At 35.3% G+C, this 14,794-nt stretch overlaps 1 protein-coding gene across 1 annotated transcript in view; it reads left to right on the top strand.

Moving 5' to 3' along the window:
* The window catches only part of CNTN4 (contactin 4), a 607,439-nt gene that overhangs the window by 566,202 nt on the left and 26,443 nt on the right, over positions 1 to 14,794 (top strand). Inside the window, 3 exon segments of the mRNA XM_074284065.1 lie at positions 1,028 to 1,203; positions 8,824 to 8,944; positions 13,117 to 13,275. Of these exon segments, the coding sequence (XP_074140166.1) occupies positions 1,028 to 1,203; positions 8,824 to 8,944; positions 13,117 to 13,275 (456 nt within the window).

The following is a 14,794-nucleotide window of genomic DNA, read 5'->3' as shown; positions in this document are numbered from 1 at the left end:
GCTAAAATCTCTCCTTCTATAGAAAGCCTTTCCCAAACGCCCTTAGTTTTAGTGCTCAATCCATTCTGGTGATTTTCTCCAAAATACTTAGTATAGAATTTATTTGTACATTGTTTTATATAAACTCTCTCTCCCATTAAACCATTAACTTCTTAAGGGCAGGGACTATCTTTCAACTACCTTTGTATTCTCAGAGTTTAGCACAGTGCTGGCACATAGTAGGTGTTTAATCCATGATTATTGGATGACTGATGAGCTGCCATGTTATGTCTCACCTTTAAGAAGAATGTAAAGTCTTTGTAGGCAAGGAGTGTTCTTACATTACACCACAGTACTTTGTACTTCATGAGTAATGGTTGAAATGCATGAAACAAAAGAACAAACAATTTTTTTCTTTCTTTTTTTTTTTTTAAATAACTAAACCTAAATTTTGCACCACCTATAGTGGGGAAAATCTGTATTTGAGTCTGACCTCTTGTTACTTGCTGACTGTGTGAGATTATTCTGATCTTCTGTTTCTTTATTTCTAAAGATAGAAGTGATAATACTATCTACTAACCTCACAATATTGTTATGAATAATATCAAATCAATCCTTTTATTTCACAGATAAGGAAACTGAGGCTCAGAAAATCAGAAACGGGATTTGGATTTGGCTTCTGATTTCAATTCCAATGGTCTTTCTACTGTCCCACTGTGGGATCACAGATTTAGAATTGTAACTGATTTTAGAAGTTATTTCATTCAATTCCCTCACTTTTCTACCTTACATGGGGAAACTGAGGTCCCAAATGGGGAATGGAATAAAAAATATATATATGAGGAACATGAGAATGTTATCTATAAAGGATTATACAAACAAAAGTTATTAACTTTTAACTATTTCTATTTTTTATGTTTAAAATAACTGGTTAAATTGAATCCAAGCTTTTCACTTTCTGATCTCTCTAAATGGTTTACTTAAAATATTCATTGGTACTTGAGCTCCACAAAGTCTCATCATCAGTATTCTGGCTTTTTGTTCACAGATCCAACCCGCCTTCTGGTACCTCCATCCAGTATGGATGTTACTGTTGGAGAAAGCATTGTTCTTCCTTGCCAAGTATCCCACGACCACTCATTGGACATTGTATTTACTTGGTCATTTAATGGACGCCTGATTGATTTTGACAAAGATGGTGACCATTTTGAAAGAGTAGGAGGGGTAAGTATAAATATTAAAAATATCCAATGACAGATCAAAATCTGTCCAATTTCCTTGGGTAATGCAAATTAACTTAAATGCAATTTAAGAGATAGTTTAAATTATTGCTTCTTTTAAAAAATATATTTTAGATTTTTGTTTAGAGGCTCTTTTCTAGAAATTCTTAAGCTTTGGATTAAATTTAATTACTCTATTTTCTGTTCTATTAATCTGGGTGATTTATGTTCCTGTAAATATTTATTCATTTCATCTACATTGTTAGTTTAATTGGGGCAAAATACATACTAATTTATTTTATTTCTTCTCCATTGTGAATTTAACTTTTTTTCTACTGGTAATCTGGTTTTCTTTTTTTATAAATCAAGTTATCTAATGGCTTGTCTATTTTATTGCATTTAAAAAAAGAACTAATTTTATTTATTCATTCAGTAGTGATTTCTTTCTCTTCCAATTTTGTTAGCCTTTTCTTTCATTTTTCAAGATTTTTCATTCATTTAAATTCAATCCGCCAATCATTTGTTAAGTACCTAGCCAGGTGCTGGGAATATGCAAGTGTAAAAATGAAACAGGTTCATCCCTGAAGAAAATTATATTCAACTGCTTTGTGGTGAGAGGTTTGGAGGCTGAGGGTGGGGAGAGAGAGCAGGATACATTAAATATGGGATCATGGATTTAGATCTAGAGAGGATCTTAGAAATCATCTATTACAATCTTTTCATTTTATCCATGGGGAAAATGAGACCCAGAGAGATTTAACCAAATTGCTTTCAGTCATGTAAGTTACCTGTCAAAGTCAGGAGTCAAAACATTCCATTAACCATGTCTCCCCAGTAAATGTGTTATTTTAAATAGAAGGTAGAGAAGCACAAGAACACTAACAGCTGAGGAAATCAGAGAAAACTACACGGATGATGTAGTATGTGACTGACACTCAGATTCCAACATCAAAGATAAAGAGGATATGTATTCCAAGGATGAGGACTGGCTTAACTTTATAGAACCAGATTCAGCAAGGGCAGCTAGGTGATACCGTAGTGCACAGAGTATTGAGCCTGAAGTCAAGAAGACCCATCTTTATGAGTTTAAATCTGACCTTAGAGATTTACTAATTGGATGATACTTAACCCTGTTTGCCTCAGTTTCTTCATCTGTAAAATAAGCTGGAGAAAGAATTAGAAATCTATTCCAGTATCATTGCCAAGAAAATCACAAATGAAGTCACAAAGAGTCAGACACAACTAAAAAAAATTGACAGAACAACAGATTCAGCAAGTGGTCCATTGGGATCTTTCTTCTATTTACTTAGCCTATTAAGTTCATTAGTGCCACCAGAAGTCCTCAAAGACAATGCTTATAGAGGCAGCATAGCATATAAGGGGTCTAGAGTAGAAAGAGCACTGGATTTGGGTCCCCCAAACCTGGGTTCAAATTTTGCTCTGCCATTCTGTGTTAATCATGTGACCTCCACTTTGGGCAAATGCTTAACCCCAATTGTCTTATCTATAAAAAAAAATGGAACAACAGTAGTAACACAACATAACTCTCAATAAATGTGAAATCATTCTGAAGAAAATTCTTGGTCAATTGTGAGCAATTTATAAACATAAAGTATCAAGTTTTTATTCTATTGAAGTAAAATAAATGCCAGGGAAATATCTAACTTTTTTGAAAAAATTCAAAGAAAGGGGATTAAAGAGTTTTGAAAGAGCAGGGAAGAGTAAATTGAAGGAAATTAATAAATTTAACAAAGTATATCTCTTCATACTTTAATATATTTCAAACAGATGTACTAATCATCAATTTTTTTCCTTATTCAAGACTTCTAGTAAACATTCTCAAAAGGTAGATTGTTTATTATCGATGATGGTCTCCCAAGAAAATAAGGGGTGATGAATTTAGGCATCAAGCTAAGCTTTTCTAATAGGGCTGAGCATTCATTCACAGCTCATTTAGGAGTAGATCTATACATGACATTGACATTGCTCCCCATCAATTGTCAGCAAACCAGCCATTTCTGAGCAATAGATATAAATTTCAAGAAATAGGCTGGAAAGTATGGTATGGAAGAACATCAGCAACAGAGGAAACAATGTTTTTGAGGCTGCAGGGAATGTATAAATGGCAACTCAAATAACTTTCAAGTCTGTTTTAAACCCTTTATTTCCAAAGTTAGTATACCGAAAATAATGCTAGGTATGGCAAATCTGTACATTTTTGGGAGGGTTGGGATTTGGCTTTGGCTTTGTCTAATAAAAGCAACCTACCTATGATAGTACTTTAAGGTTTACAAAACACTTTGCACCAAAAAAAGAGTGAAAGGTAGCACTGACAAGCTCCTATAGGAATAGATCAGGCCAGAATTTGACCCTGCATTTTCATTCTCATTCCAGTTCTATTCCCCAATGTCCCAACCCAAATTAAGCACAAGAATAGAAATCCTGAAAATCAATGAAGAAATTAACAAAATTGAAAGCAAAATACCATTGAATAAACAAATAACCCAGGAGCTGGGTTTTTGAAGAATAAAAAAGTGACATGTGCTGGGAATTATTTAATAATCAACTCTTGGAGGAAAAAAATATGTGGAACTTTTAAGTTTAGTCTGTGTTATTTACATTTTCTCCACCACTTTCTTAAGTCTAGATATTGAAAAAAAATAAGAAATGAAGACCTGATTTACAGCATTTTTGACTTCAGAAGTATAAATGCTCTCACTGAAAATAAATAACCATCAGAAACAGTTCAAGCTAGCTCCATTAGCTAATTTGTTAAAAAGAAAGAAAAAATGAAAAAGGAGAAATAAACAAATGAAGAAAAAATAAAGGATATAATTAGGAACACTTTTCCAATTCTATTCCAGTAATAACTTCTTAATTCAATTCTCTCCTCCTCCAGTCACTTTTGCACTTCATCATGCACTCCTGTGCCAAGGAAAGCTTTCTAAAGCACAGTATTGATTGACACTCTTCAGTTCACACCTTTCAATGATCTCTGCCTTTCCCATTGCCAACAGAATATAAAATTTAAACTCGTTAACCAGGCAGTCAAGGATTTCTATAACGTGGCCCAGACCTACCTTTCTAGCTTCTGACACTGCTCTCCTTCTCATATTTGGGGCTCCAAGCAACTGGATCATTTTACCATTCCTCTATCACATCACAAACATTTTCTCCTCATGCATTTGCTCACATTACTCCCTTCTCCTAGAATGACCTGTGTTCATTCCTGCCTATCGAAATGTAGCCATCCTTTAAGTCCTAACTCAAGTAACACATCCTTTTACATATTCCCTTAGCTACAAGTGATGTCTTCTTCTTTTAAATCTCTTTGACAATATCTCCTGATATAGCATTCTCCATTGCATTATGATTAATTGTGTTTACCTTTTTACTCCTTACTAAATTAGGAGCTCCTTGAAGGCAGGGTTTTTATTATTTATTTTAGTAACCTCTCAAAATACTATCATGGTACCTTACATATAAACATGCCTAATAAATATTTGACAAATGAACAAAGAAATGAATGAATGATCATTTCATTGATAGTCAGACTTGAAAAGTTTTAGAGAAAACAGTTCATTCCTACTTCTTATATTATAATCTACCTCAGTCTCAAAGGTTTATCTTTTAAGTTTTCAGGTCAAAAATTTTAATCACTAGATTATAATTTAAATCACAAAGTGGAGCATTTTTATTAAAATAGAGTCCCCTGATAGATAGTAATTTTCTTTAATTAATTAAAATAGTGAATAAAATGGGTAATTTGTCCAATATATATCATTTACCTTTAAAACTGGTATGGAATTCCACTTTTGCAAAAACATAACCAACCAATCCAACGTAATCCAACTGTCATTTTCTAAGGACCTACAACATACAAGGCACTGTGCTTGGTACTAATAAAAAGACAAAATGGAAAAATAATTCCTACTCTTGGGTAACTTAAGGTCTACTAGGTTGGATGCAAGGGCAAAGGATTTAAAAGTAGCAAATTGGGTATATTTACACATAGGTTTAGGGTTAAAACTTCAAAGAAAAGTTAATCAGAGCAAAAAAGTGATTACTGAGGAAAGGAGAGATGGAAAGAGTTAATAGAGGTCCTTCTGAGAGCAAAGAGTTAGAATGAGTTCCAGAGAGAAATGGAAAGACAAGAATTGCAGCTTTGGATCAGAGAGGAATAGAACTATTCTCTACACTCTTCTAAGTATAGCCAACCTTCTTCCCAAATACATTTTTGCAATTTCATCTTTTCTTTTTAAAAAAATTGTTATGTGTGATAGCGTCAAAGTATAATTAGCCAGGTGTCTGACTGAGATGCATTTAAAATATAAGCATTGTGTTATATATTTTGATGAACTAGAGGTTCAAAGTGTTGGAAGACATGTTTTAGTCTCTAAGTGTTACCAGATGTGCATAAGATGATGTATGTGGATAAAATGAAACTCAAAAGAGAAGAATCATAGCGCAGAGAGAGGGTCCAGAAATAGTCATGAGGAGCAGGAAGTATACTCTTCCTTTCTCCTGATCTAGGGTAGCCAGAACACTAGAGAAATCAGGCTAAGATATAGTGTCTTCTGGAGAAAGCCATTTCTAGAAGTGCAAGTATATGGAAGTGTGAGAATAAGAGTTCTAAAATGAAAGAGGATTTGTTATTAAAAGAGCAAAGGTTTCAGAAGGCACAATGGAAGGGAGAAGGACAAAGGACAACAAGGACTCAGAAGTGAGGCTGAGAAAGCTGAAGGGAAAAGGAATAAGCATTTATATAGTACCTTCTGTGTGCCAGGCATACATTATTATCTCGTTTGATGAGAGAATGGATAGAGGTAGCAGAGGAAGAGCATTTTTTAGAATCACAGGAATAATCACAGAGAAGAAAATGGTATTTTCCTAGCCATAGGACAGAAAATTGACCAGATCTTGCATAATCAAGGATCTTGTAAAGACAAATAGTAGTTACCTCCAACACAAGAAAACAGGATAGCTAGGTGTCATAGTAATAAAGCATTGGGTTTGGAATAAAAGAAGAATTAAATTCAAAGTTTACTTAGATATTTGCTAGCTATGTGATCCCTTCAGCAAATAACTTCATTTCTCTTGGCCTCCATTTCCTCATCTGCAAAGTAGATAAAATAATAATATCTATCTCACAGAGTTGGTGGACCAAATGAAATTTTTATATGTGCACATAGGTGTATATATGCAGAGAGATTTTGATATTGGTGTACAAACACTAATGTGCTAAATAAATGTTAGCTATTTTTATTATTCATCATAATGTAAGCTCTTTGGGGACAGAGACTTCTTTTGCTTTTTGCATTTTCATTATATTCTCAGCACTGTTTAGCTTATGGAATAGTAAGCATTTAATCATGCTTATGGATTGATCAAAGACTAGGTTCAATGTTCAGAGGCTTACTCCTTCATGGATCTTAGTGACCATAGCTCTGATATCCTAGACAGGCTTAAGCTGGATAAAAGACCCTATGTCAAAGGCCTTGTCCTGAATGAGTTCATGGAAGTGAGGCCCCAATACCTGAGGTTTTGGTACTGGATAGGATCATAGAGATAAGAAACCTGGTATCTGACAGTCTATCCTTAATAGGTTCAAGACATCTCATCAGAGTTTTCCAGGAGGACCAGATCCAACTTTCCCCCATCTCTACTGGGATAGTCATAAAATGATGTTCTAGTCCAGAACAGCAATAGCATCTCTACCTAATTCCAGATGACAATATTAGAGGACCATTCCCTGAATAGGACTAGGACTAAAACCTTCATTCCTAGTCTAGGAAGATAACCCTAGGAGGCCCAACTCCCTGATGATGACTTTCACCATTGATGGTCATAATTTCTCTCTTGTCCTTCCAGTGTTTATTGCCTGAGTAGCCTCATGGAGCCCTACTAGTTCTTTAACAAACACAATTAATCTAATGAAAATATTGGAGTTAACTTTTTCCTTAGGATTTTTTTCTAGGCAGGACCTGATTTAATTGGAGTTAAGTTTTATTAGCTCTATATAGTTTACATTTCACTGGAGGACTGTTTGTATTTGACTGGTTGGAGTAGAGAACAGCTTGTGGGAATGCTCTTTTTCCAATGTAGATCTGCAAGTTATAGTCTTAGAGAGTTTTGCAAGAACATCAAGAAATTGTAACTCGCTAAGTCATAGAGCCTCATCTGTCAGAAGCAGGATTTAAATTATTCCTGATTCCAAGGACAAATGGAGGCATTATGCCATGCCATCTCCCTACTTTAAGGCTATTAAAATATCCTCCCAAAGTTCTATCTGAGTACAATTTTCCCACTTGACTTAAAGTCAACTCTCAAGAGCCTGTATTTGTGGCCCCAACATGTGGGAAAGAGAAGAAATCTCTGATCTGGAAGGCCCTTAAAGAAATCTGTACAAATGGAAAATTTGCTTCCATGGGAAAACTCAGCCCTATACTCTATGGGTTAGAATCTGCATCATTTAACTTGCCCAGTTGTACATAATTTACTGAAGGTTTAATCACTACCTTGGCTGCCACAAAGGAAGGTTTCATCTCTTTTAATTGCTCCTGGTAGAGGCAAATGTGATAAAGCAAATTGAAAGGAAGGAAGTAAAAGAATCCTGTCCATTCCCAGTACGGATATGAGAAAGGGAGAACCTGGTCCTCCTGGAAAACTTTGATGAGACTGCAAGCCCCAACATCTCTGCTGGCTTCTGCCCGCTTTTTTTCATGGAAACTCAGTCACAGGGGAGAGACAGAGAGAAGAATTCTGAGAGGCTGCCTGTTAACTCTTGGATTGATGAGGAGAAAGTATGACTTCAGTATCTGTATTAAAGCAAAGTATTTCATGTGCATTGCAGATGTTTTTAATTATTCAATTATTTGGGATAAAACAAACTTCAAGGTTTAGCAGCATTCCTCACTTAAAATAGCACAATCCTAAGCCTCCCAAGGAAGCCTCACTTTCAACTTATTAAGAGCCTACCACTGCTGAATAGGATAGAAATACTTCTGAGCTGCTTACACATATATGTGGTGATGTAATTAGACCTATTCATCTGCTAATCAAACATGCATTTGGTATTCGGAAAACAAATTAGCACCATTCCACATTAAGGGATGTAAGATTCTCCTTGGAGAAAAGGGGAACTCATAACCTTTTAATACAAAAATGTGAGCAATCAAAACACCGGCTATAGGACAGAAATCTATGCAATGAAATGCTGATGTCTCCAAATTTGGGTTCATTTCTCTTTTCCAAATAAATGTGAATAGCCTGGAAGACATAAGAATACCAATGAAGGCTATAAATTGTGTGGACAGATGGAGAAATAGACAGGATTTAGACAGAGCTGTCCTTGATAGAAGTTTAGGTGAGTCACTTGCAAATGGCAAACTATTTAAGTGACCCAAATCAGATTCCTTGGGTCCCTTCGAAGTTGCATTTTGGAAATGTTAGTGCTCTTATCTCCCAGGCAGGCTCACATATTTTTAATAGGCCATAGCTTGCATTACTAATGTTTTCATCAGCCAGTGTAAAATAAATCCATTAGTCACAGTGTCCTTCATGTGATAATGATATTTAGAGCTCATTAAAAAGTAATTGTAGCCACTTTTCTCTACTTTATCAGCAGGATTCAGCTGGTGATTTGATGATCCGAAGTATCCAGCTGAAGCATGCTGGGAAATATGTCTGCATGGTACAAACAAGTGTGGACAAGATATCAGCAACTGCAGACCTGATTGTAAGAGGTATTTAGATTTTTTATGTCCTAAAAATATTTTTTTACAATATCAATTCCAGTGTGGGTTTTCATAGCTATCATTAAAATCCCAATGGTTTATAATTACTGTGAATGGTAAACGAGGAAGCCCCATGCAACAGGGATTTAAAACAGTGTGTAACAGTATGCAAAAAAAAAAAAAAAAATGTTTGGGAGTTTAGAGGGAGGTGACATTTCTGTTCCTGATATGGTATTGTCGGAAATTGCCTTGAGCCATTCATTAAATTCCCCCCAATGAAAACAGTTCCTGTGAGTACACTGAATCAAGCTGTTGGAGTTAATGTTACCTTCCTAGGCAGCTTTGGATTAACAAAAGCAAATGGAGTGATGCTGGGATATCAAGCAGTGTGCTTGGATACCTCATTTGGGCTCAAACAAATTGGAGCTTTAGGCCACTAGCCCAGCAGTAACTTGGATTAAAAGCATCTAGTTTGGGGCAAGTTAAATGAATTGGTTCATCCTGCTTAGCATTTTTTCCATAGCTAGCAAGAGTTTCTCCAGTTTTTCTTAAAATGGCTTTGGAATAGATTAAGATCTAGTCTATCTGGATTAGATAAGAGAACCAGAGATTTAAAAAAAATAAATAAACAAACAAGGAATTCTAAGTCCCACTTAGTACATTTTCTGGATTCACTTAGTTTGGCTACAGTAGCTCAGAGAGAAGGTAGAAATTCAACCAACTAAAAAGGAATTGAACCAAAATGAACTGCAAATGCCAAACCTGAATTAATCATGTAAACTGATTTTTTTTCTTTTAATGAAATAAATTCAAGATAAAATTACAATGAAACCATCTCATACCAGAACATATAATCAAAACAGCTTCTTTAATCTAGTTACCTCCAAGAACTATAACTACATCTTGGAGACCAAGTAAAGGGTCCACGATGTACATGGTGAGGAGAAAGGGAGGAGAAGTGATCAGAGATGGAGATACACTAAAAGAGGAAAGGGGATAATATATACACTGAGGCATGTGACCAGGTAGAATTTTGAACAAGGTCACATCTCCCCCCCAAACTAATAGGTTCAACTAAGCCTATTATAAATTCTGGGGGATATAAAGGAAAAAAAATTAAATAGCTCTTGCCCTTAAAGAGTTTACATTCATAAAGCCTTTATAAAAACAGCAAATATCACTTTGATCCACACAATGCAGGGGCAAGCTTGACCAAAGAGATCCGATTTGGGGACAGCCACTAATTTGTCCTTGATCTGAATGTAGAAAATGATTACTATTCATTTATTTTTAAACAAACCACCATAGTTTGTTTGTACTCCCCTCAGAGATAAAAGAATACTGACACCAAAAATTAATCCTCTCTTTAATTAGGATAATGTTCAGATCAGTAGCTAAAACACCAATAAATTAGACTATTAAATCTTTAAATTAGTAATACTTGATGTTCTTAAATAATATCATCTACCTCATTTCACAGAAAATAACATTAAATACCAAGAGGAATTTGCAAGCACCAGTCTAAAAGAAAATTTAATCAGTGAATAAGCCCAATAAATTACCATGCATTTATTTTTTAAACCACCCATAATCTCATATTTTATCTTCCTTAGATTAGTTCTGTCTCTATAGTTCTTCTGCTGAAGTGGGGTCTATACCAGTGTTTCTTCCCCTAGAGTCTGTGAACTTTTAAAAAATATTATTGATAATCATATTTGTTATTTTCTTTGTAAACCTATTCATCTTATTTTATTCATTTAAAAGCATTTTTACAAGAAGAGATTCATGAGCTTCCCCAGACTGCCAAAGGAATTGTAACTATGCTGCAAGAAGCCCCCTTATACCCTTCAGGCCCACTCCAGTGAAATCTCTAGATTTCAGTAATGACACATGGCAGCCATAATGGTCAGGGGAACCTTGGGAAGAAGCTAGAGAGAATCCCTGTGTCAGAAGGCATGTTCCCTCTAAGTCTCTGAGACCAAATTATTGTTTATTTTGAACCAAAATTTCAAAAGAGGGCTATTATGAGAACACAACTGAAGAAACTTCCTTAAAACAAAAGTTGAGAAACCGTTAGCAAGGACACAAACTTCACTTTTCGAAAAAACCCAAAGCCACGACAACACGCAAGGAGAAGTGGGGAGGGCTCCTTCTCTAAACAGCCGACTCAGACCTTCTGACTTGATAACTTTCCATCTCTCCATTCGCTTCTGTAGTGTCTATTGATTTACTGCTTTCAGGGACTGGGAGTAGAGAAATTTTCTATTTGTGATTCTCAGCTTTTTAAAGGCCACTGCAGCTGAATCTGTAAAGAAAAGAAGGGGAGCAGAATAGCGAAAAGCTCAGTCGACAACTAGTTTATCTCTGTAATAAGGGTCTTGGGAAGCTGAGGTGACCACAGCCCCCTCTCAGTGATTTGAGAAAGACATTCTCAAATGTCACAGTGGAAAATTAATCAGCCTGAGGTTAGACACTCCAAGTGAGCAGAAAGTGGGGGAAAGTAACTTGTGATTCACCTGTACTTTTGTCAAATGGCTTTCTGGTTCGTTTCATTTTATTTTTAAGGGAGTTAAATCCAGAATACCAGATAAAGAATGTGAAGGTCCATCCTAGGGCAAAGTCTGGCTCCTGGAAATCTCCATTAAACTCTTTGTGACCTTGTTAAGCATCGGTTTTTTACCTGCCCAAATGACCCAGCCCACTGGCATTTCCACAGAGTGAGGATTAGGAAGGACCTAGCAAGGCCTCTATCCTCATTCAGGGATTATGCAGTTGAGAACATAGGAGCCTTTCACAATCCCTTTGCCTCCTGAGGCAGACACCTGTAGCTTATTAGAAATAATTTTCACTGCCTGTAAGAGATTCTTAAGTTTCAAATTAGTTCAGATTCTGGCCTGGGATGTATTCGATGATGGCCTGCTCACAGGGACAGGGCTTCTAGTTGCATTATTTCTGCCTCATTGTTTGAATCTGATTTTATTTTTTTAATGGACTAAGAATATAGGCAGAAATAATGAACTAGATGCTGACAAGTTTAGAAATACAGGTTGACCTGCAGGCGCTGTGTAAATGAGGGTCTTGTTAGCAGGGCCTTTGGAGACAGAAGATGTCTGAGTTATTGAATACTGAGTAGACAGATAGTCACACACATGCAAACATAACCCCCCCCACCATTGTAGCTTTTATTTCTATAATATTAATACAGTGAGAGAGCAAAGAACATTGTATAGCTATTGGGGTTCTGTTTTGTTTCCAGTTCAACCAGTGATTCTGAAGCACTCCTTGCCATGGCAAGAAAGACAGCATGGTATCAGGAATGGAATAAAGCCAGGAAGACCTCATTTCAAATCTTATCTCTGATACCCATTGACTCTGTGATTCTGGGAAAGTCATTCGATACCACCTCTCTCACTGGGCAACTCTGTAAGCTGCAGAGAAGGGGCCAGCCCACAATGGTAGAGAGAGATTCCTTATCTGGGAGCTCCTTATGCCTAAGAAATCCAATTCCTGATCCAGTGTGCAAGAAATGGAGACAGTGTATAAGTGAATAAGGAACCATCAGAGCCAAGAAGACCCTAGTTCAAGTCCTGCTTTTGATAAATGTTATCTGTGTCATCCTGGACCTTATATTATTTATTATTATATTATTATTATTTATATATTTATTTGTTCATAGTGTTTATTTGAACACTGTTTTTCTCAGATGTCTGGTTACTTGAATATTGATTCATTCAGTTTCCAAGTGTGTTAATGGAAAAGTTAACTCTTCACAACAGGCAAATGTTTAAGACTAAACATTGCAGAGTCAGTGGCTAATTGACTCAAAACAGGGGAATTTAATTGTGAAAGTTCATATCACTTTGATGTCCAATCCAAAGAAAAAAAGGATAAGATATAATATAAAGCATTGGAGATACATAAAATAAAATAAAATTAAATAACTATCAACGAACATACCACTGGGAAGAGAGACGAACTTCCAAATATAAAAAATACAAAATATTCACAGATTAATTTTGGGTTGGGGAAGTTGCTAATTGGATGAATAGATTCAGGGATCACATGACTAAGACAATTGTTTTTCCCTTCTAATTTAGATTGCCTTTTCATGTATCATACTCCTGTGGTTAGAACCTCAGTCTAGAGATTTTCAGCATCTTTTTATTTGTCTCTTTTTCCAGGTCCACCAGGCCCCCCAGAGGCTGTGACTATCGATGAAATCACAGATACAACAGCCCAATTGTCCTGGAGGCCAGGAGCAGATAACCACAGCCCTGTCACTATGTATGTCATTCAGGCCAGAACTCCATTTTCCGTAGGCTGGCAAGCAGTCAATACAGGTAACTTGGTTCAGCAGCACTGGGAAGTGATCTGTATGTGGGGATCAGTTGACACAGCAAATCAGACCTTAAATAAGGTGACCTCCTGAGCCCAGCCTAATGGTCAGGGCTACGGACAAGAAGACTTTCACTTACTCTTTACTTCTGCATTAGTTAGAACAAGAACCATTCCACGTTTTTTCCTAAGTTCTCTGTCTTAGAAAATTATATCGAATAAGGTCATGTGTTGGATTTAATGATATTTAATGTTCCTTCTAACCCTAACATTCCAGGAACCTACAACTTCTCTATATCTATATCTATATCTATATCTATATCTATATCTATATCTATATCTATATCTATATCTATATCTATATCTATATCTATATAGATATAGATATATATATACACATAAACATGTATATATATACATATATACATATATGTGCATTGTGTACCTATGTGTATATTGCATGTGTATGTTGTTGCATGTATATGTAGGTAGGTATAGGTAGATAGATATATGTGTGTATATATAAACACATACATATATATACACAGTGCATATTTAGTATATTAATATATTATATATAATATATAATAATAAATATATTAATATATTTATATTATATCATAATTTAAAACCAAAACATATATAATGCTTAGATTATATAGGTTTTGGTTTTAAATTATGATTATGTACAAAATTTCTATGTATTTCTTCATCCATGTATATATATATAATATGTATGTATGTATATAGATCCACTTTATAAATGGAGAAATTTTAATACAGAACCACAGTTTAAAATCAAAACAAACAAAACCCTGATTTTATTGACACATTCACTGAATTAAATAGTTTCTTTGTATACAGAAAATCAATAGAACAAGTCAAACAAATGAACAGTTGAATCATGGGGATCAGAGAGTTAGGAGTAGATGGGACCCTAGTGTCCATTTAGATCAATTTTTTCATTGATAGATGAGAAAATCCAGGCAGGCCCAGAGAGCTAGAGTAACTTGTAAAGTAGCACCGGAATCTGAGCCCAGGTCATCTGAACTCTTTCTATTGTATGAGGAATTAGGGAAGAGAACGGTTTTGATGGCTTCTACCCAATAGGCACAGATTGAATCCATGAGTTGGACTAAGTCTTTTGATGACTTCTAAGCCCAGATTCATTGGCTTTCTTGAATTCATATTGCTTATGTTTTCATAGTGTTTATTTGAACACTTATTTTTCCTCAATGTCCAGTTACTCTAATAATGATTTATTCAGTTTCCAAGTGTGTTAATGGAAGAGTTACTCTTCATTTCAATGTGTTATAATGGAGTAAAACCAAAAGAATCAGTGTCTGAGTGCTGTTCTGACATTTATTAGTGATTCAGCCTCAGTTTCTTCTTCTGCAAAATGGAAATAATGGATATTGATACCTACCCACTAACTCAGTGTTATTTTTTTTGTTATATAAGCACTACAAACCTTTAAATGTTATGCAAATATGAGTTGTTTTTGTAGTTATTGAGAGAACATCC

This window comes from Sminthopsis crassicaudata, chromosome 1 (assembly GCF_048593235.1).
Source record: "Sminthopsis crassicaudata isolate SCR6 chromosome 1, ASM4859323v1, whole genome shotgun sequence".
Lineage (NCBI taxonomy): Eukaryota > Metazoa > Chordata > Mammalia > Dasyuromorphia > Dasyuridae > Sminthopsis > Sminthopsis crassicaudata.
The sequence above is the reverse complement of the archived record's forward strand: the minus strand, read 5'-3'. Positions and strand labels throughout refer to the sequence as shown.